This window comes from Rhagoletis pomonella, unplaced genomic scaffold (assembly GCF_013731165.1).
Source record: "Rhagoletis pomonella isolate Grant_MI unplaced genomic scaffold, Rhpom_1.0 Rhpom_scaffold_00005, whole genome shotgun sequence".
Classification (NCBI taxonomy): Eukaryota; Metazoa; Arthropoda; class Insecta; order Diptera; family Tephritidae; genus Rhagoletis; species Rhagoletis pomonella.
The window spans coordinates 56,492,709-56,512,771 of NW_023458559.1; the positions used below are offsets into that span (position 1 = coordinate 56,492,709).

Sequence of the window (20,063 nt, forward strand, 5' to 3'; positions counted from 1 at the left end):
GGCGGCACTTGCCTTAAGCCTAGCAGCGGGTAAAGCAGCAAGGTGCGCGCGCGCGTCTACACTACATAAATGTGTTCACGTAGTGAGCACCTATGGGCGTCTCGCTCAGAGAATTACCAAAAATTTACAACACGAAAGCTTAGCAGAGTTGGGGCTGGACAGGATCTTATATGATTATCAGATCTCAAACTCTTATGACAAACAAGGCGCTGTCAGGAACAAATAAGGAAAATAAGTATAAAATCCCATTTTTCAACAGGTTTCAACGTAGCTGCAAGTATAGATCTCTTTATATTACTCCACTTCTAAATGATCCTGCGCCTTTTTCTGTTTTTTTTTCAAAAGAATTCCAGCGGATAAGGAATTCAAATACGGTGAAGACTAAATCTCACGATACATGGACACTTTTTATTACTTAACGGCAGGATACGAGTAGACCGTAAATTTCAGTCAGAAAAGCATTTTCGAAGTTACCGCCCTCTTTAGGCTTCCGTTATATATAGGATATTCATGATTTCTTCGAAATTGTGGCAGTAAGTATCGCCCAGAGCAGTAAGGAATTGTCCCAAAAACCTTATAAATCCCCTTTAATAATTTCAATGTTTCTTTGCTGTAAAAAGTCTCATCATATTCAAATAATATTTATTCACCAATATAAGTATTCAATTCGGGAATTTCGGTAGAGAAATGATCGTTTGAGATTTATTCAGCCAGCTCTCAAAGCAAGTCAAGTAAAAGAATAACAAAAAAAGTTACAAAAATACGCATAAATTGAGGGTACCAAAATTGGGTCAATACGATTGCTGTTGTGAGCCACCAGGCACCAACCGCAGGAGTATTATTAACAACAACAAATAAGAGAGCAAATGAAAAATATGTAGCACGTAAAAACCAGCGCATGAAAAAAATTACAAGAAAAAGGCAGCAGCAGCATTAACTGGCGACAGGTGTAGCCAAAGTGGCAGCAGGTCAATAACAATAATAACAACAAAAACTAATTTGCTGCATTGCCATTGAAGAAGAAGAAGAAGAAGAAGAAGAAGGCCTGATGAATCGGCTCAGAATTATGGGCAGAAAAAATCGCTACGAAGAAGCAACAGCCGTTTTGGGTCTAAGCTGATAAAATTAACTCCAAACATTTGTTAGTGAATTTTAATTTTTCTGTGCCTGCCTACAAATACACTCATAAAAAATTGCCTTACTGCATCCAAAGATATGTATGCCGTGATTTTCGGCTAATTTCAGATGGAATTATTGCTAAAGCAATGCATTGCTTTGTGTGGCATGTGGCACGCGACTCTGCTGCAGCTTTCGAAGAACGCCTGAATGCAAATCGAACCACAGCGAACCAAAGCAATGCGGCGCTTTTTAGAGTAATTTTTATTAAAAGTCACAACCGATTACAAGGCCCAACGCAGGCAGGCATATGGTTTGTTCCAACCTTGCCGATAATCGCCCGCAAGCCTTGCATGTATGTATGTATGTATGCTGCTGCGTGAGTAAAACCGGCTATGGCTAATGCTGAGCCTCATCGCTGCCAATCCTCTGTCTGTCTGAGTATGTAACTTTGCGCCAACAGTCGACATGTTACAGCAGTCAGCAGTCTTTGCAGACAACTAGTCACTCAGTCAGTCAGTCAGTCAGTCGTCAACTAAACTAACAGTCATTCATTTCGGGCAAGAAAGAAGCCAAAAGGCATCGCCACAGCGACACCCAGGACTCATTTAAGAAGACAGGTGCAGATTCCTTGCGTTGTCGTATGTACGTTTGTATGTGGCATGTATAACATTTACAACCAGAAAAAAGGATATCAAGTGAAAAAATTGTAAGACATACACTTGCAGACATATGCTCCTGAATGCATACACACACGTAGGTATACATATCCTTATATAAGTATGTACATATGTATATTTGGATTTCTCAGTGCCGCTTACTCGCTCTCCCAGCTTGAGTAGCAGCCGGCTGCCGTTTGCGTACATTGAAATATCCTATGCTTAGGACAATAAACGGAAATCAGTTTGAAATTGTGTCATAAAAGATTGACACTGCTGCAGATTGCTAGTGGCATAGACACCTATGCATAAAAAAGTCACTGAATGTAGTTAGAATTACTAATTAAAGAATTTTTTTGCTGCAAAGTCCTTTAAGTATGGTAGTCAAATTCTTCAAGCCTTAGGCTGGTAAAAGCCAGGCAGAGCAGGAGATGACTTCTAAGTTGATGAAGACACAAAGACAATGGACCTAACAGCTATGCTTTTTCCATATCAACTAAACCTCCGTTCAATTATTGCATGATCTTAAAAAGTCTGGAAAGTACTATTCAAAAACAAAAAATTGTCAAGAAATATCAACGAGAATCAACCTCACGCAAGTTAGGAACCTAATTTTTAGTTTTCCATACAAAGCTTTTGGGTAGGGGCAAGCGAACGCAAACGAACATACCAGGAAATGTTTTCAAGTGGAAGCCACTTTTCAGGGACTAGAAGTCTGACAAACGCTTGGGGCTCAAACCAATTCCCTAATAAATACATCTTGGTAGTACAGGCGGAACGTGCTTACAAAGAGCGACGTTTAGTTAAGATTAAACTCGGTTTTGGGGAGAAAGAAACTGCCTCGGGAAACTCATATGATTAACAAAATTGTAATCTGCAGCATTTTAAACTCGTCCTATCCAGTTGAATTTCAGGCTCAACTAACGTCTAACATACATATCGTCGTATGTTTTTGCAAAACCGCCCATCGACCAAATGCAAAACCGCCTACGGCACTCAAATTTTACAGGATAGCGAAAAAACGGGTTTTCATTGAAGGCATTGCCTTGATAGGCGGTATATTCTCTAGCTATAATTTTACAAATCTGTTGTTTTAATAACGATTTTACGATTCTTATGCATAAATCTCGATGCCTGGAATTCAGGGTTACTCATTTTTGTCACAATGGCGATTTAGGCGGTTTTGCAACTGGTCGATGGGCGGTTTTGCAAAAACATCGACGACATGTCTCAGCAGTCAAGCAACCTGAAGTGATACCAGCCATCTCTTCGGTTTAGAGCTCATCCAGCCATCGACGGAGCGCCATTCCGTACTTGCCGTCCCTATCACCATATAAAATTGCTGTTGATAGAGAAAGAGAGAAGAAACGGCAACGTCACCGTCATGCGGTGGTGAGTTTTCACCTCTACGATATCGGTAAACTGACTCAATGTTTATTCCGACCATTTACTTAAAAAAAAATATTTCAATGAAGCATTGTAATTGCATATGTCCATCGGGCGTTCAACTTGATGAAGAGTCCGCGGCGAAGTTTAGCCTTCTGTTAGTAGAGCTTAACCTTCTTGGTTCCCCACGCGTAGTCAAAATCTGCCGTAAATCACAACTTCGTCTTAGTTTTTCCACAAATTCCCGTACACATTTAAAAATTTTACTGACCCTTTAAAAATTGTCAGTGCTCAGAATTAATGAGTCTAAAATGAGTCCTTCTTTCGTCATAAATATGATTCTGAGGCCAATACTCTCGGACTCTTCTTCTGTCATAAATTTTGAGTTGAACAAAAGTAACAAAGTTCAACTAGAAGTAAAAGTTTATTTATTGGATTGCAAACGTCCTTAAATCCAGAACCATTATATCCGCTCTAGGAGAGGAAAGTCAGATTCTTAGCTACGAAAGGTTGCCCGCAGGAGGGAACCACCCTGCCTTCTTAGGAAAACGGCTTCGACGTTCAGTATTTTTCGAATGACATTTTAACCCTAATCATACGTAGGTTCGATAACACTATCTCCAATGGGTTAAACGTAAAGCCCACGAAGGCTAGCATAATAATTTTCTCCAATAAAAGTAAAAAGGCCAAATTAGTAGAACAATTCTTTCAAGGTGAAAAGATACACTTCCCCAAAGAGGTCAAATATCTACTAGTTATCCTTGATGACAAGCTCTAGATGAAACTATTCAAAAGTCCAGGGCCTCTATCTGGACCGGCCGGAAACTTATGGGTGGAACTGAGTCATCAGAACTAAACTGGCAAATTGGATGTATGATGCCATCTCAAAACCCATTCCCACTTATGCTGCACCCGTCTGGTGGAAGAAGACAGAATTGAAGTCCACGCTGGCCAAGCTCAGCAAGCTACAACGACTGGGCTGCGTGGGCATTACTGGCACGGTGAGAACAACACCAACTGCGGCTATCGAGGTTATTCTTCCCTACACATCAAGAAAGAGTCTCTACTGTTTACAGCAATGCTCATCTCAGGGGACAGTGTAGAGGAAAATAAGCTTATACACCCTTCCCCCTTCAGGGTTATAGAACAGGAAGATGGGCTGCGAATAAGCTTTGTGGACCTATGCCTTCCGGTCTTTTCCCCGACAGGAATACCTGTGACAACGAAAGACCTAAACCCGGAAGGGCAGCCACATCTGGTATACTCACAGCCCAAAGACTAACCACAGCATCGGAGCCTGCATGGGGCAAGGTAACTCTGTCTTTCAGGTCATTTTCCTTTATCTGAGGCAGTATGTGGAAAGTGGGGCCACATCTACAAACACAGAGTGGAAAGTGGACACACATCTACAAACACAGAGTGGCGCTCCTCGCTCTTAAAGCGCACGAGGTTACATCAAATCTGGTATGGGACTATCTTCAGCTTTTATTACTTATCGCCTCCAGGAACCGGTAAACCTCATATGGGTACCGGGACACAGTGGAGTCATGAGTAATGAAGTGGCAGATATTCTCGCCAGAAAAGTGGCTGCACACGGATTAATAGACCCAGCACCCTTTACCGGTCTGCCATGGAACTCCGTTAGGCGAAACTACTATATCTGGATGAAGAGTCCTTCATCCCGAATATATCAACAAGGAGAACCGACGAAGTATGCAGTAAGACAGGCTTTCTTACTGGCCACTGTAGAGTAATGAAACACTTGTCAAACATGGGAGTTGTTAACTCTGACCAGTGTAGGTTGTGTAACGAAAAACAGGAAGCAGCAGAGCATATTATGTGCCACTGTAAAGCCCTCAGGCCAGACTTCGCTTCCTAGGATCACTGTATCTAGAAGCACACGACCTAAATGGCTTTAAGCCCAAGGACCTCGCTAGGTTTCTTAGCAGTACGTGGATCATAGATTACATGTAGTTGAGTAAAGCTTTGTTACAATAAATTGTTTCGGTCGCGGTAACTAGGTGACCTGCTCCCTGCTCTAAATCTAGTCTAATCTAACCGTATTTATAGTCACAATTACATATAAAGATTTTTTGTTTCGAAGCCTCAGAAAAGCGTCATATTTCAGACTCTAATATAACTCCTATCTTGCACTCATAATGGCGTGTCCGTCTAAGAAGGTAAATATGCTCTTTCTGACAATTTTACGAGCTTATAACGAGCAACTCAGAATTCTGATACTTTTCTGACTCCAAAATGAGTCCGAATGTTTACAGGGAAGCTTAAGATTACAACGCTAAGTCAAACTTTTCAGGCTTTCAGCAATAGCTTAATTCTGTAACTGAAGGCCTGAAAAGCGCCGAACGACTGTAAAGCTTGTTGTGGAGATGTACTCTAAGGCCGTTTTAATGAAGAATTTTTGGAAAAAAAACCAAAAGCAATTTAGGTGCATACATATTATAGAAGGTATAGCTGCTATTGGGATTTGAAGCAACAAATCAGGCCTATAAAACCCGTGGTCTACCCACTGAGCTAAGTTCGCCATGTAAACTTTTTTTGCTTTTTCTACAAATGTCAATACACCATCACTTCTTTCTTGTGCCTTACAAAATGTCATTGATTTTCGACTACTGATTTTTCTAATCCATCGTTGTTTCCGTTCATTACGTTTACCAGCGAACAATGGGAATCCATGCAAGTTTTCCAAGCAAATGCTAAGATTAGTTAGACTTGTTTGTCATTTCGACGAAACTTGTGCAAATCTTAATCCCTTTCGATTAAGAAAAGCTAAAAGCAAAGAAAAAACAAAAGCCACAACAACAACAACGCACAGTCGTTGACTTGTGGTGAATGAAGACAAAGCGGCCAAAGACCGCCATGACCGTCATGACAAATCCAAGTTAAGAACGCTTAAAAAATCAAGTAAAATGAAATTGCAGAGCCAATGCAATGCGGGTGGAAAGAACATGTCAAAATATTCATACATACATACATATGTGTGTGTGTGTCTTGCGTGCGGGTATCGTTATTCGCATTCTGAGCGGGTGAAGTAGATAAGGGTTAAATAAAAACAAAGTGGTTTAAATGGTAAATGATAAAAAACACAGCCAAAGCTGTGTGGTAATGGTTGCTTAAACCCTGAACCGAGCTACAATTTAAATAGCAAAATCTAGAATTTATAAACGGGGAAAATAATTCTAAGCGTGTGTGTGTGTGTTTGTGTGCCTTCGAAAGCTTGAGGAAACCCTAGAGTTATTCGCCATCAGCCAATCCCAGCCAATACTTAGCCAATCGATAAAGAAATGTGAGACAATCTTACGAATGTAGTAGACGACTTACATAGGAAATGATTTATTTGTATTAATTAAAGAAGTAAACGTTGCATTTAAATAGAAAAAAGATTTTTCAGACAGGTTTCTTTATTCAAATCAAAAGCTTTTATTAGGACGATCGAGCTTCTGGTTTTCTGGATCGTCTATGGTTGCCGTGAACTCCTTCAGTAAATCCTCATCATTTTTGATTTCTTTGTTTATATGGAAGTATGGGCCTCGAAGTGCTATAAAGTATGAATCTTCGAGAAGTTCTGGTACAAAAAATAGAATCCACTCACTTGTCATAGGCAAAATTGGCGGACCTCCAGCTACCTTCGGCTGCCCACCGATGGCAAAAGAGACCCACAAAGCGACCATCTTTTTCGCCATTTCAGTATCCAACGCATTCAGCTGCTTCATGGGGAATAGATAAATCAACTCATCTGTGTGGTGTACGCCGCCGTTAAAAGGGTATTGTGAGTTACCCGTGTCAAAGCCAAAATTGGTCTGCTCACCAGCATAGTCAAAGGTATAGAAATAAATCGGCGCACGTTCGGCTTTCGCGAATAATTGATTAGTGAATCCGATCATGGTCGATTTGAAAAAGAGAATGTTGGCTAGCTTTAAAGACATTTTAGACGAGTATTAAAAGGAATTTGCCTAGCATTAGGGCGAATCTCTTAACCTACATCGAAGTATGCTGGCAAAGCGCGCTTATGATCAGAGCTATGCCACAGCTCCGCAGGGAATAAAAGGCGCGTTAAAGCATTATTGGTCAGGCCGGTTGTGTCGTTCATCCAATTCATCAGACCTGTGGCAAATTCGCCCACTGTTACGGCGCTCATATCTGGATGAGTTGCTTTGAAGTCTTCATAGAACCCTGATGTAGATATTAAGAGTAAAAAAACACTTGTTAAAAAATTATAATTTCCTCAAGGTTTTTACAAAAACTGACACGCCAGCACCAGCGAGCCATCGTGTTTGGTGAAACCGGTCAGTAAGGGCACGCTTCTATTTGTGGCTTCAATAAGTTTTGCCGGATGCTGCGGAATGCTGCCATAATAGTCACCGACAATCAAACCATAACGTTCCTTATAAAAAAAAGAGATATTGAAAATATTTTACAAAAACTACGACAAATAAAAGTAGCGCACTTACGCTCTCTGCTGCCTTAAGTAGGTCCAACACTGGCGCCTGCTTTAAGCAACGTTGCATTTCATCCAGCTGCGTACACTTTTCACACTTTAAAGCTTGGCAAACACGTTCAACCTGCTCGCGTGGCTCCTGATTTACTGCCACTTTATCCACAACCGAGCCGGATTGTATGATTAGACGTTCAAAGGTCGATGGTGGTGTTTTGGGGCTCACTAGCAACGCGCCACCCAGTTCTCCACCGGAGCTTTCACCGAAGACTGTAACGTGTGTCTCATCACCACCGAATGCTGAAATGTGTTTCTGCACCCATTGCAGTGCCAAAATTGTGTCCAGAAGGCCTAGGTTACCGGGCATGGCTTCAGTTTGTGTGCCAGAGAAACCGAGTATGCCGAGACGATACTGAATCACGACGAGCACAACGTCTTCCTCAAGCAGGTAGCCGGGTTGATGATCTGAAGCGAAGCCAACTTGTAAGCTGCCGCCATGAACGTAGAACATCACTGGCTGTTTGGCATTTAGCTGAGTGTTCAGTAAGGTGGTAATCGAGAAAAACATTATGGAGCTAATTTCATCATCAACTTAGATACGAGAGTTCACCTTTTTTGTAAAAACATTTAGCGTAAGACAGTCTTCTAGATTCCCTTTTAGCTTATCAGCTGGCAAGCGATTATATGTAAATAATTGCGGACAAATTCGACCGTATTCGGTGGTTCGCAAGGGTTCAGACCATGGCTTGCGCGGCACCGATAGCTAAAAGAATTGAATTGAAGAAGATTATTGACTGTTTATTTATATTCCAAATATATAAAGTTAACTACCCTGAATCGCATCTCTCCACTTGGCGGCTCCGCATAGGGTATACCACGGAACTGCATGTACGGTTGACCTGTCCATTGTGTAGTATTCCAATTGCCAATGACTACACCTTGTCCCGGTAAATTTACTCTAACCTCAGGCGACGCGATATTCTTGGTACCCAGTACAAATCCCGCAGGAATAAACGTTAGGCATAGAATGCTCAATAGCCTGGTCGAGAGAAAAGCCATACTGATCGCAACAAATGATCGGAAGCAACTAACAAACCTGTCTCAATACAAAATGCTGATAAATAAAATTGTTTTCAAAGTTTACCTCACTGTATTACTGATAATTGATGTAAAAGTATGTATGTATGTACAAAAATATCTATATGCGGGAGCACACGTAGATTATAATGAAAGTTCTTATATACAAACATACATACATATGTACAATACACACTCGTACATCGTACATATGTACATAAATTGTATGTGCACACCTTGGTACTTGGAATACAGATTGCATGGGGATTTTCCCGTAAACAAAGCATGCCCACCGCAAAGATCGCGTATTGCTTGGAAGAAAAGTATATAAATCACAGAAAACGCAAAAAAAGTATACAACATACATACATACATATGTACATATGTACATCCATACGTACATAAGTATAAACAGTGGCGGATACAGGGGGCGGCGGTGGGGGTGGGTGTGACCTTTGGCAATCGACTAATATACAATACTAAATTGCAATTGATTGATACTTTCCATGTTAAGAAGGAAGTTAAGCAGGAAGTTAAACAATTTTCTTTAAGAGATTCAGTCATAAGCCTCCGAAATCGAGAAATGGGCTTTCGAACTTTGAAATAGGATCTTTGGTAATTATTTTTAATTATTGTATGTACATAACTAAAAAGGTAAAAATATAGGCGTAGTCCGCCTTGTGCTTTTATTTAAACGGTACATAACTTTTTTTGTGCAAGTCTATATTACAGGTGCCACAAATTTTTTAAATCCAGTTCAAATTTTTTTTAAATATCTATAAGGTTTTTAGTTTTTCGAAGATCTGACCTTTGAGCCCCTTTAGCATCTGTAATATAAGTTTGCACAAAAAAAAAGTTATATACCGTTTAAATAAGAACAAAAGGCGTACTATGTTCTTAATTTTTTTAGTAGTTTACATACAGTAATTGAAAATACTTTTTTACCAAAGGTTCAATTTCGAACTTCGCAAGCCTATAGCTCGATTTTGGAGGCTAACTTCAGAAAACGGAGAAATTACTTTTTTAATTATGACTCAATCTCATAAAAAAAAATTGGTTTGGTCCAATACCCAGCCGAGTGCTGTAGTGTGTAATTTTTAGGAAAACTTAAAGAAAATTCTAATAGTTTTTTCTTGCTTCGTTCTGTTTCATGAGATTTTTGGTAATCTTTGCTTGGCCCTTGATCCCTATTTTAAAAATAAATCAGTGCAATTAACTGCGTTGTGCGTGTGCCGAGAGAGTTGAAAAATTATCTTTTTATCATTAAGGTAAAAATACCCTTTTTGGAACGAGTACCAGTTTTAAAACAATATTATACTTTTTTGTAGAAAAAAAGAATTAAGCCGCCCTGTGAACACACGTGAGTGCGATTTTCCTGCAACATCGTGAGCATTTACAAAATTGCGCAATTATTGACCGTATCTGCGTCCGCATAATTGCGCAATGATTGATCAACATCGTTATTTTTCTTGTGTCATATAATTATAACACACTGGTGAAAATGCTTATCAGTTCTTCGAATTCACTGAATTTTCAAAATTTTCAAATTACTTAATTTTTAATTTATACTTTTTTTGTTGTATTTTCGAATTTGTACTACTTTACATATGTACATAGTTGAAAGTCACAGCAAGTTTTAATATTTTCGCAGGTTTAGAAAATAAATAAAAAAATCCAAAATTTTGAATTTTATGATATTATTAAATTAAATTTGTTGAGATTTCTTGTTTTTTGGATAATTTCCAAAATTTTAAAAACTATCGAAATGTGGGACGTTTTAGAAATTTTGGTAAAATGCGAATATTTTGAAATGTACAAAATTATTGAGATTTTAGAAATTTTTACATTTTCCAAAAATTTTGAGAAATTTATTTATTCTGAAATCCATCCTAAGATGTAAAGATGTGAAACATCACAAATTTTCGAAAAATTCTCATGTTCATGGCACTTGTGTATAAAACCTAGAAGATTGTTAGAACTCTAAAATATTTTTCGGAACATTTATTTTGTGCTTTTCAGTACATACTATTTTAGTATGTTATTCACGGTATATGTAGAAAAAATATTTTCTCGCCCTGATAATTTTTTTAAATTTCTAATTTTGGCCCACATCTCTTTTGAACTGCATGAATTTGAGATCTGAGCAATTACTTCACTGAAGTTTTTATTTTTTCGCTCTTTTATGTGATCACTAAGATTCTTTTCTGCTATGTCTAATAATTCAAGATTTTGCTTTGTTTTGCACTGATTATACTTTTTCCTGGCCGCATTTCTTAACCTAAACAATCTTTGCGAAGTATCTGTCCACCAATGCTTAGAGATATATTTGTTTGTATTATTAATTTTTATTGTATTCTTTTGTATGGTGCTCTTGAATGTTTTCACGCATTCTTCTAAATTTTGTCTCGTTCATATCTTTAAGAACTTTCGATGTTATAATTTTAGTTGTAGATATTTGGCATTAAATTTTCTATGAATGGTTACTACTATGGGATTATGATTGCTATTTGTTAGTTTATATATTACTTTCCATGTACATTTGACATTATCATTAATGAAGGTTAAATCTATAGCTGAAGCATTCAGTGAATCTACTGCGTAGGTAGGCGATCCGTCGTTTATACACCTAAAATTGTAATCATTTGTTAAGTTTTCCAGGATGTTTCCTTTGCGATTAATTGCATGATTGTCCCAACTTGCACCTTTTGCATTTAGATCGGCACCAATTAATGTTAGACCTCTTAGATGTCTTATATGTGTAAATATTTTATCCAATCCATTTTTAAATTGTACATTAGTACTATTTGATGAGCTATATTAAACTGATGATATTTATGTTTCTATTCAAATTTAGAGTTGTAATCCCCACATTTCCTACTTCGCTGTTAATTGTGAATGTCGAAAATTTAATATTTTTCCTCAAATAGATCCCACTCCTTCAAAACCATCCGGTCTATTGGAGAATGCAAAATTGTAACCATTCATACTGGTTTCTATGTTATTGTTAAGCCATGTCTCTGACAATATTGCTGCATCTATCTCGTTATTATTTAAACATAGTTCTAGTAGCTCTTTGTTTCCAAATCTTTTTAAGCTTTGAATATTAAATTGTAGTATTTTCATTTGCATTTTTATATGCGTTATTTATTAAGGTGCTGTCAAATTCATTATTTATTTTATTTAATGCTGCTCGTATATTATTGAATAATTCTATTGTTTTGTAGTTTAGTCTGTCATCGATTTTTTTAGCTAAGTGCGTGGATATAGCATGGATTAAAACATTGAAAGTATTTTGTGTACTAACAATTTTGTTGGTATACATGGCTATTTTGGCTACCTTAAGAGGTTGAATGGCCTCTCTCCATTCCTGCATTGTCCGCGTGGAATTCAACTCCTCCCTTTGTCTGTTACGATTGCCTATTTGGGCTACTCTTGCATATGGTAATAATTTATGCATAAAGTTGGCTGTTTCTTTATTATTGTTGGACACTCGATTAATTCTGTTTCTATTTGGGGCCAGGGGATATTCTTCCTCGTAATTTTCCAGTAAATCAAACCGGTAACCTATAATTTGTGAAACCTTATTTTGGGCTTCTCTGTACGTTCTATTTTCTATTACCATCGTTCGCCTTATAACATACGCCTTATTAAGGCGGCCTTAACCCTAGCCGGGCAATCTCTCGCAGTCGCTAAATGTTTGCTTTTACAATTAACACAAACAATTGGCAGGCAACCATCTCCCGCTCCGTGCTCTTGAAAACAATCCTTACTTACACTTGCTAACTGTCTCCTTGCAATGCTGTGCATAGTGATTAAAACGATAACATCTATAGCATTGAGCCAGACAAATGAAGTGCTTCACTTCAATTTTGGTGTAACGGTATACAATAGTTTTTGGTCTTTCCAGGCCTTTAAAAATAATTTTAACACGTCTAGTTGGTATTTTAGTGTCTTTATTATCTTTATCTCCACGTTCGACTCTTATAATTTTAAGAATAGGTATCGGCGACTCAATTTCCTGTAATAGTTCTTCCGTGTTAATATAACAGAGGGTATATCGAAAATAATGCCCATTTTTGAAATACTATGATACATTATTTTTGCATCGAATCCTTCTTGACCTAATCTCATATCTCTTGCCAATTTATTGGCTACCTGCGCTGACTTGCAAATAATCTTTGCCCTTCCATATCCCACTTTGACCATGTCGCACAATGGACCATATGACGAGTTTAGCCGGAAAAAAATCAAAATGGGATTTTGATGTTTTGATAATTCCAACTTGTTAAGAAATGTCCAATTACATAGAAAAAATTATCCTTTGGTGTTTGAAAGCACACTTTGTTATTTTTTTATTTTGTTGGTCGAATTTGAAGTTTTGAAACTTTGTTTTTTGAAAAGTACAAAAATCAAATAGACATTTTAAAAAGTGGTCTGTTGTTCAAAACAGTGATGCACCAAGACGCTGGAAAAAATGTATTTGGCATAGAAAACGATGCTCTTTTCTACGAAATAAAAACAATTAATATATGATGAGGGACGTAGCTTGAGTAATGTGTCAAAATTGGGCGATTTTTCGTCAGTAATCATCAACAAAGTCGAACTTATTTGGACAATCTAAACACTGTATTGTCATGTATTTTTCTTAACATTGTTTTGTGAATCTCTTCATGATGTCTTCTTTTAGATAATACTTAAGCCAGACCTTGCACGACCTTGCAACAATGTTAAACCCCACAATATATCAAGCAGAGTCTGTAATGAAATACAAAAAAAGGGTCATACCTACCCAAGAGTTGCTTTTAAAGGGATCAAATGTACCATATACCCCCATTATTTTTCCTTCCCCAACAATATTTTCCTGGGAACATATTCCTATATCCTCTCCTTTGGAAGGCCCCATACAAAAATTAAATTTTTTTATAGCTGGCCAATCTCAAATTTCTGTTTAAAGTAGCGAAGCTCATTAGTTTTGATATCTTCTATGTAAACAAAGTTTTCCAACCGGATTCATAGTTTAGGAGCTAACCACTGATACATATATCGAAAATTTTGCATAATAAAAATATAATAATAGAAATACGTCCGCCTCCGGTACTGCAACCCGCAACTGCCCACGCACAACTTGAGGGTTGTCAGATTTGAGGGGTCTGAGGAATCTCATCGGCAAGCGCAGATATTACCCAACGAAGAGTCCTCCGGTTCCCTCGCTGAGTCAGAGGGAGTCATAACTTATGGCTTCGAAAGGGTAGTCCTTAGGGTCTACCAATCCAATGCCAGGAGGGATGGGTCTCAACCTCCGGAAGTGCCGACGATAGGCAAGCCCGAGGCGGAAGAGACCCCCATGAGCATGGAGGTAGAATCCGTCACGTCAAAAGCCGAAAGTGTTGGGGATGCTCTCTCAACCGAGGGATCCGTCATCAGCATCGGACGGTGCTATGACAGGGCGGAGGAAGAGAGGCTTCTAGCCACGGTCAACGAGGACGTCGAACTGGCGTGGCTGGAGAAGACTTTGGAGGATGAAGATCCTGCAGGTAAATCTCCAACAATCTAAGGCGGCGTCCGCAATTCTCCTCATCCACCTTGAGCAAGGTGGAACCGACGTAGTCCTGATCCAGGAGCTGTGGCTGAGCAGTAGCGGTATCTCCGGGATTAGGACGCCTAAATTTAAGCTGATGGTGCAGAAACAAGCGGGTAGACCAAGATCCTGAACGAATTCAAAGCCCTAATTTTACCTAATTTCAGCAATGAGGACATTGTGACGGTTAGTTTGGAGGGCGGCGCCAGAGAGCTCTGGCTCGTATCTGCATACAAGGCACATGAGGATGAGGTAGAAACACCTCCACTATTGCTGCGTGAGACCATAGCCGAAGCGAGGAGACGAAAAGCCGATATTATCATTGGATCGGATGCAAACTCGAGGCACTTGTGCTGGGGAAGCTCAGACATCAACGCGAGAGGTGAGTCACTTTTTGATTATATTTTAAGTGAGGACTTAGGTATTTGTAATAGAGGTAATGAACTGACCTTTATCACTGCTTATGGTACGATCGAAACTGGTCGGGGAATGTCTCACCTCTCTCTCAAGTGCCTCGGAATACTTCCAAATCAAGCTGATTTGGGTACCGGGACACAGTGACATAGCTGGAAATTGTAGTGCAAATGAATTGGCTAGGCAGGGAACCCTCGAGGTCATAACCTCGGAAAGGGAGGGCGTAGGAGTTCCATTGGCAACCTGTGGCCCGCTCCTGGAGAAATGGGCTCACAGTCGGCTCAGCGATCGCTGGGCGAAAACCCCGATATGCAAAGTTGCAAGGTCCTTCTGGCCGGTTGTCGACCGCAGGCGATCAAGGGAGCTTCTGCAGCTGTCTAAGCGCCACCTCTCGATTCTCACAGGTGTACTGACCGGACATTGTCCTTTAGGAACCCACGTGGTGCGACTTAACACCGTCACAGATCACTTCCTTCTCAGTTGCCCGGTATTCGCAATACTAAGATTTAAGCACCTGGGTGCTCATTTCTTCGACACTCCTGAAAAGCTCTCCGGAGTGGACATCAGCTGCCTGCGGAACTTTGTTCTGAGCACCCAGCGTTTCTCTTAGTTTTTAACACCGAATATCTTAGTTGCCGTTCAAAGAACTTCTGTAATGTGGTAACACAATGGACAATCTAATTAATGTCTAAGTGTATCCCACTGGTGCGGGGTCTGCCACAACAACCTAACCTAACTATGGGAAGTGCCACGCCCCCATTTCCAATACCTATCATTTTTCGCCGTGCCATGCTTACGTTCCCCAGCATAATTGGGTTTAGAGATATATCGGTTTTCACATTTTAGTATGTATGTCAGATGCCACGCCCCCTGTATAACGGTATTAACATTTCTGGATTAGAGATATGCTTCATTGAAATCGAGCAAACGATGCCCTCAAAAAAAGGGGGTTCAAAATTTTATTGTGGCGTATTTATATATAGATACCTTCAATATACCGTTTTTGCTACAAACCCTCCTCAAGGGACCTCTGGAGCCATCCAATCGATTCCCGCTTAAGCTGAATTTCTTTATGTCCATTTTTTACGACAAATCCAAGCATCAGGTCCAATAAAACATTTTTTTCCGGCTAACTTGTATGGGGTGGCCCACTGTGCGGCGTCAATGTCTACATATTTTAACTTTTTAAGCACTCGTGATAACGCTACAGCCATAATAGATTCTTTCGGTTGTAGTAAGTATTGCGTCGATATAGACAACAAACGGCACTTTATAGTTCTCGTCGTACAAATAAATTACTTTCTCCATCTTTTTTTGATTCACTGTCGCACTATTTGTGTTTAACGGCCTTATGAAAATGTTGGAAATATTTTGTCCATTGTCTATCTGTTCATCCACTTTAACTTTTTTAAATGTCTCTCTCGTCAAAGAATTCGATCTTGTAGTCTTTTTTCCTTTAGTACCTTAGGAGCCACAAGGCTTCTCAGCGTCGTCGCCCATTTTGAAGTTTAACTAGAATTTTTTATCAGAGTTTATTTAGCCACTGTATACGCGAAAAAGCAATGTTGCCACTTTTTCTCATTCAACCATGTTCGAATCCATGATGCAACTATGTACACAAGATCTGACCAGATGAAGCAAAAGAAAAAAGTAATTTTCTGGCTGACGTTTGTAGTTTCGGCGCCATGTTATTTTCTTTGAAAAGTAAACAAAGAATATAAAGACGAAGCATAAAGAAAAAAAGCAAGCAATTTTGTAGCACATGTTTGTGCTAACCAATTATTATTTTTGCAACCAATGACCGCGCACTTCATTTTAATTACATTTGCACAAAAAATTTGTTGAAAATCGCTTAAAATCACTAAAATAAACCACCGACATATTCCTATTAAAAATACGATTGCTTACTACAGTGTTGCCACTCATCAATGCCTTTTCGCAAACTTGCCTTTTCAACTACAATTTTTCGTGCTAGAATGAATCGTAGCTAAATATAAACTACTTAGTTTTCAACAAAAAACCTTATTCAATAGTAAATTTCAAATATTTTTAACGTATTTGGTATAGGAACTTATAAATTTTTTACCATCTGCAAAACTGGCGAAGTGGCAACCATCTATAGAAGGAAGAAATCAGCTGACACGGAAAAATCTAAATTCCGTAGTTTTCTGCGCTACGGGCTACAACTACAGAAAAATTCTGCGGTGTTGAGTTTTCATTTACATGGCGCTTTGGTAAGACAGATCGTGTCAGCTGACTCGGGTTTACGTACCGGTAGGTTTACGTTCTTGACCAATTTCAGCTTAAGTATAAGTTCTGCGTTCTTGACTAATTTCACCTTAAAAGAGAATAACAGGAAAAAGTAAAGGAACGCAAAAAAAACTAATTTTTAGTACAAAGAATGGCAACAACATAAAAGTATGTTCACATATAAATATTAACTCAATCAAAGCTCGTTTTTTAATCACCCCGTTTACACAGGCAAATTTCAGATTATTAGCCGTCAAATTTGTTGTGCTTGTTATTCCCACATCTCAAGGAAAAGTTATGCTTCTTCTCTATGCCACTGTGATCACGTTTTTCTGCTATATAAAGCAATATAAATATATTTTAACTTAACATTTTATTAAAAATGCCTTTACAAACCTCTTTTCATGGCTAGCGTCCATTTTTGTTTACTTTTACATTTGGTATTTCTCCTCTTCTTCGCAAAAACAATCGATAAAACTAGGATGGACACCGAAAAGTTATCGGTTAAATCTGAGATTATTTTATAATAACAGATTAACAAGGGACGAATTTTATATCGCTAATCTCTTTTTCTAATTACAAATTAGGGTGTTAAGCTCGAAAATGAACCTAGTATAACGTCAAACAAGAATAGAAATGTATGTACAAAACACATTCACACAAGCACAATTAAATCTCCTTTTAGACGCGCCAAGTCTTGCTTTTAAGTCTGCTCGTTCGGGGGCGAAGGAGGTGAGAAGAGAGGGGAAGAGTACAGATACCTCCGTACCGTCAATTCGTTTCAAGTTTTCTTGTCTCTTTTGATCTTTTCGTTGCTTCCCATTTAAAGAACCAAGGACTTGAACAAGAACACCGCACTCAGGACAGCGACAGGATGCCTCTTGATGTCGCCTGAACACCACCTGCACGGCGAGGCGCAAATGCTCCCTGTAAAGGAGCATAATATAATGCTCTGCAAGCAGTTCCTGATCGGGAGCCACAGAAGTGGCCACCCAAGCAGACAGCTGCTTGCAGAGGAGCCCTCGCCTAGGCACGTCAGGAGGCATCTATATGAACTGACGGACGAAGTCCAGAAGTTCATTAAGCAACCTCTGGACCCGACAGCTTACAGACAGGCCCTGAACGGCATTCACAGGGACTCAGTCTCGAGTTATGTAGACTCTAGACCTGTGAATGCCGTTTTAGGCATACCACCCCCGGACATAGACGAGACGGAGCTTCATCTGCCTCGGGAGACACGCACAACACTCGCACAACTTCGCTCCGGCTACTGCAGCAGGTTGAACTCCTACTTGAGTAGGTTGAATGAGGATGTGCCGAATGAGTGTCCGGCATGCGGAGAGACCCCACATGACTCGAAACATATCTTCGCATGCCCGGAAAACCCGACAACCCTAACGGCCTTGTCCCTGTGGACAAACCCCACAGAAGCTGCACGCTTCCTAGGGTTGCCGTTAGTGGAACTTGACGACAACGACTGAGATACCAACCGTCCTGGGCGGGGTTGTTGTAGCCGCTACAACAACAACAACAACAACAACAATGATAGAATACAAGATTGCGCCGTCCTGGCCGTTGACATTTCTGTACCACAAGTAAACGAAGAATAGAGCGAAAAGAAGAGCGAGTTGGAACTGCCGAAACAGTTTACTTTACAGCGAAAAACATGTTTTAATTTTGTTAAATGCGAAAATATTGCATTTGCACATAATCTATTAGAGAATAGTGAACGTTGTGCACTCGATTGCTTTGCAATCGAAGCTGCTGCAGCAAACGTTTTAGTGCACTCCATTGCTTTGCAATTAAGGCTGATGCAGCAAACTGCGGTAGCATCTCAGCGGGATTGATTGGTTAACTTGCTAAAGGAGGATGCTTGGAGCACAAGCAAAGTCATTGTGATGAAATCCTGCCAATATAATAATAGAGATACATTTCGAGAACGGCTTTACCGTGCCCTATGCACAAAATGCAGCGATTCGCCGCAGCGCTACACTTGCATCTACGCATCTCGCAACTTGACGGCTGTCGAAATTTAACACACGGCACTTAATTTTATTAGTTTTTACACAGTTTTCAACTCAAAAATCACTCACAAATTGCAAATTAACACCATTTAAACCGAGTTTTCACTTATAATTAAAATTCTCTTTGTCGCTGATTTGTAAACAAAGGTTTATTTCAGAGACCGTACCGGTTATGCATTTTATAATAAAAGTCAAAAAATTAAAGTTATTTTTTGACTTTTATCATTTTGAGCAAATAATACCGATTATTTCTGCTTTTTATTTTTTTAAGGCAAAAATAAAAGTTAAAATTTGCCTTTTATCTTTTTGAGCAGAAAATAATCGGTAATTCTTGACTTTTATTTTTTCAGGCAGAAATAAAAGTCAAAGTTAAAAATCAAGTATTCCAGAGTGGTGTATATTCGAATGTGATAGTTTTGAAGCTCCTACATGGATTTTAATAACCCCTAATATCCAAATACCAGAGTTAGTTCCAATCTATATGTATACATATACATATGTACATACATACAATACATGAAGGCATTTTTTTGTTAACGACATCAGATCTGCACCGATTACTCGATTTGCAAAACTGAGGTGCCAAATTAAAGGGCTTAGCCTCTAGATATACCACAAGGTAGGACTCCTTTGTATAGGGTTGCCACCTTTTTTAAATTATAAAATCTGCACCGTTCGTTGTATTAAAACAAAAGAGATGACAAATGAAAGGGCTGGGCCTGTTGATGTGCAAGAAGGTCTCTTTTTTTTGAGCAGGGTTGCCACCTGCTTCTAAAATAAAAGACTTACACCGTTCGTTGTATTAAAACAGAAGAGGTGCCAAATGAAAGGGCCGGGCCTGTAGATGTGCAAGAAGGTTTCAGTTTTTTGAATAGAGTTGCCACCTGCTTCTAAAATCATAAGACTTACACCGTTCGTTGTATTAAAACAAAAGAGGTACCAAATGAAAGGTCTGGGCCTGTATATGTGCAACAAGGGTCAGTTTTTTGAATAGGATTGCCACCTGCTTCTAAAATTAAAGAATTACACCGTTCGTTGTATTAAAAGAAAAGAGGTACCAAATGAAAGGGCTGGGCCTGTAGATGTGCAAGAAGGTCTCAGTTTTT

General features: G+C 39.2%; 1 protein-coding gene across 1 annotated transcript; it reads right to left on the reverse strand.

The window, feature by feature from the left end:
• Positions 1-6,476: 6,476 nt before the first annotated feature.
• LOC118739278 (glutactin-like) lies at positions 6,477-8,734 on the reverse strand. The gene is made up of 7 exons (XM_036470516.1): positions 8,446-8,734; positions 8,225-8,377; positions 7,631-8,146; positions 7,428-7,563; positions 7,162-7,352; positions 6,772-7,093; positions 6,477-6,717 (listed from the first exon to the last, which is right to left on the reverse strand). Exons 1-7 carry the CDS (start codon positions 8,671-8,673, stop codon positions 6,590-6,592), a joined length of 1,674 nt encoding a protein of 557 aa, XP_036326409.1. The 5' UTR covers positions 8,674-8,734; the 3' UTR covers positions 6,477-6,589.
• Between the last annotated feature and the right edge of the window lie 11,329 nt (positions 8,735-20,063).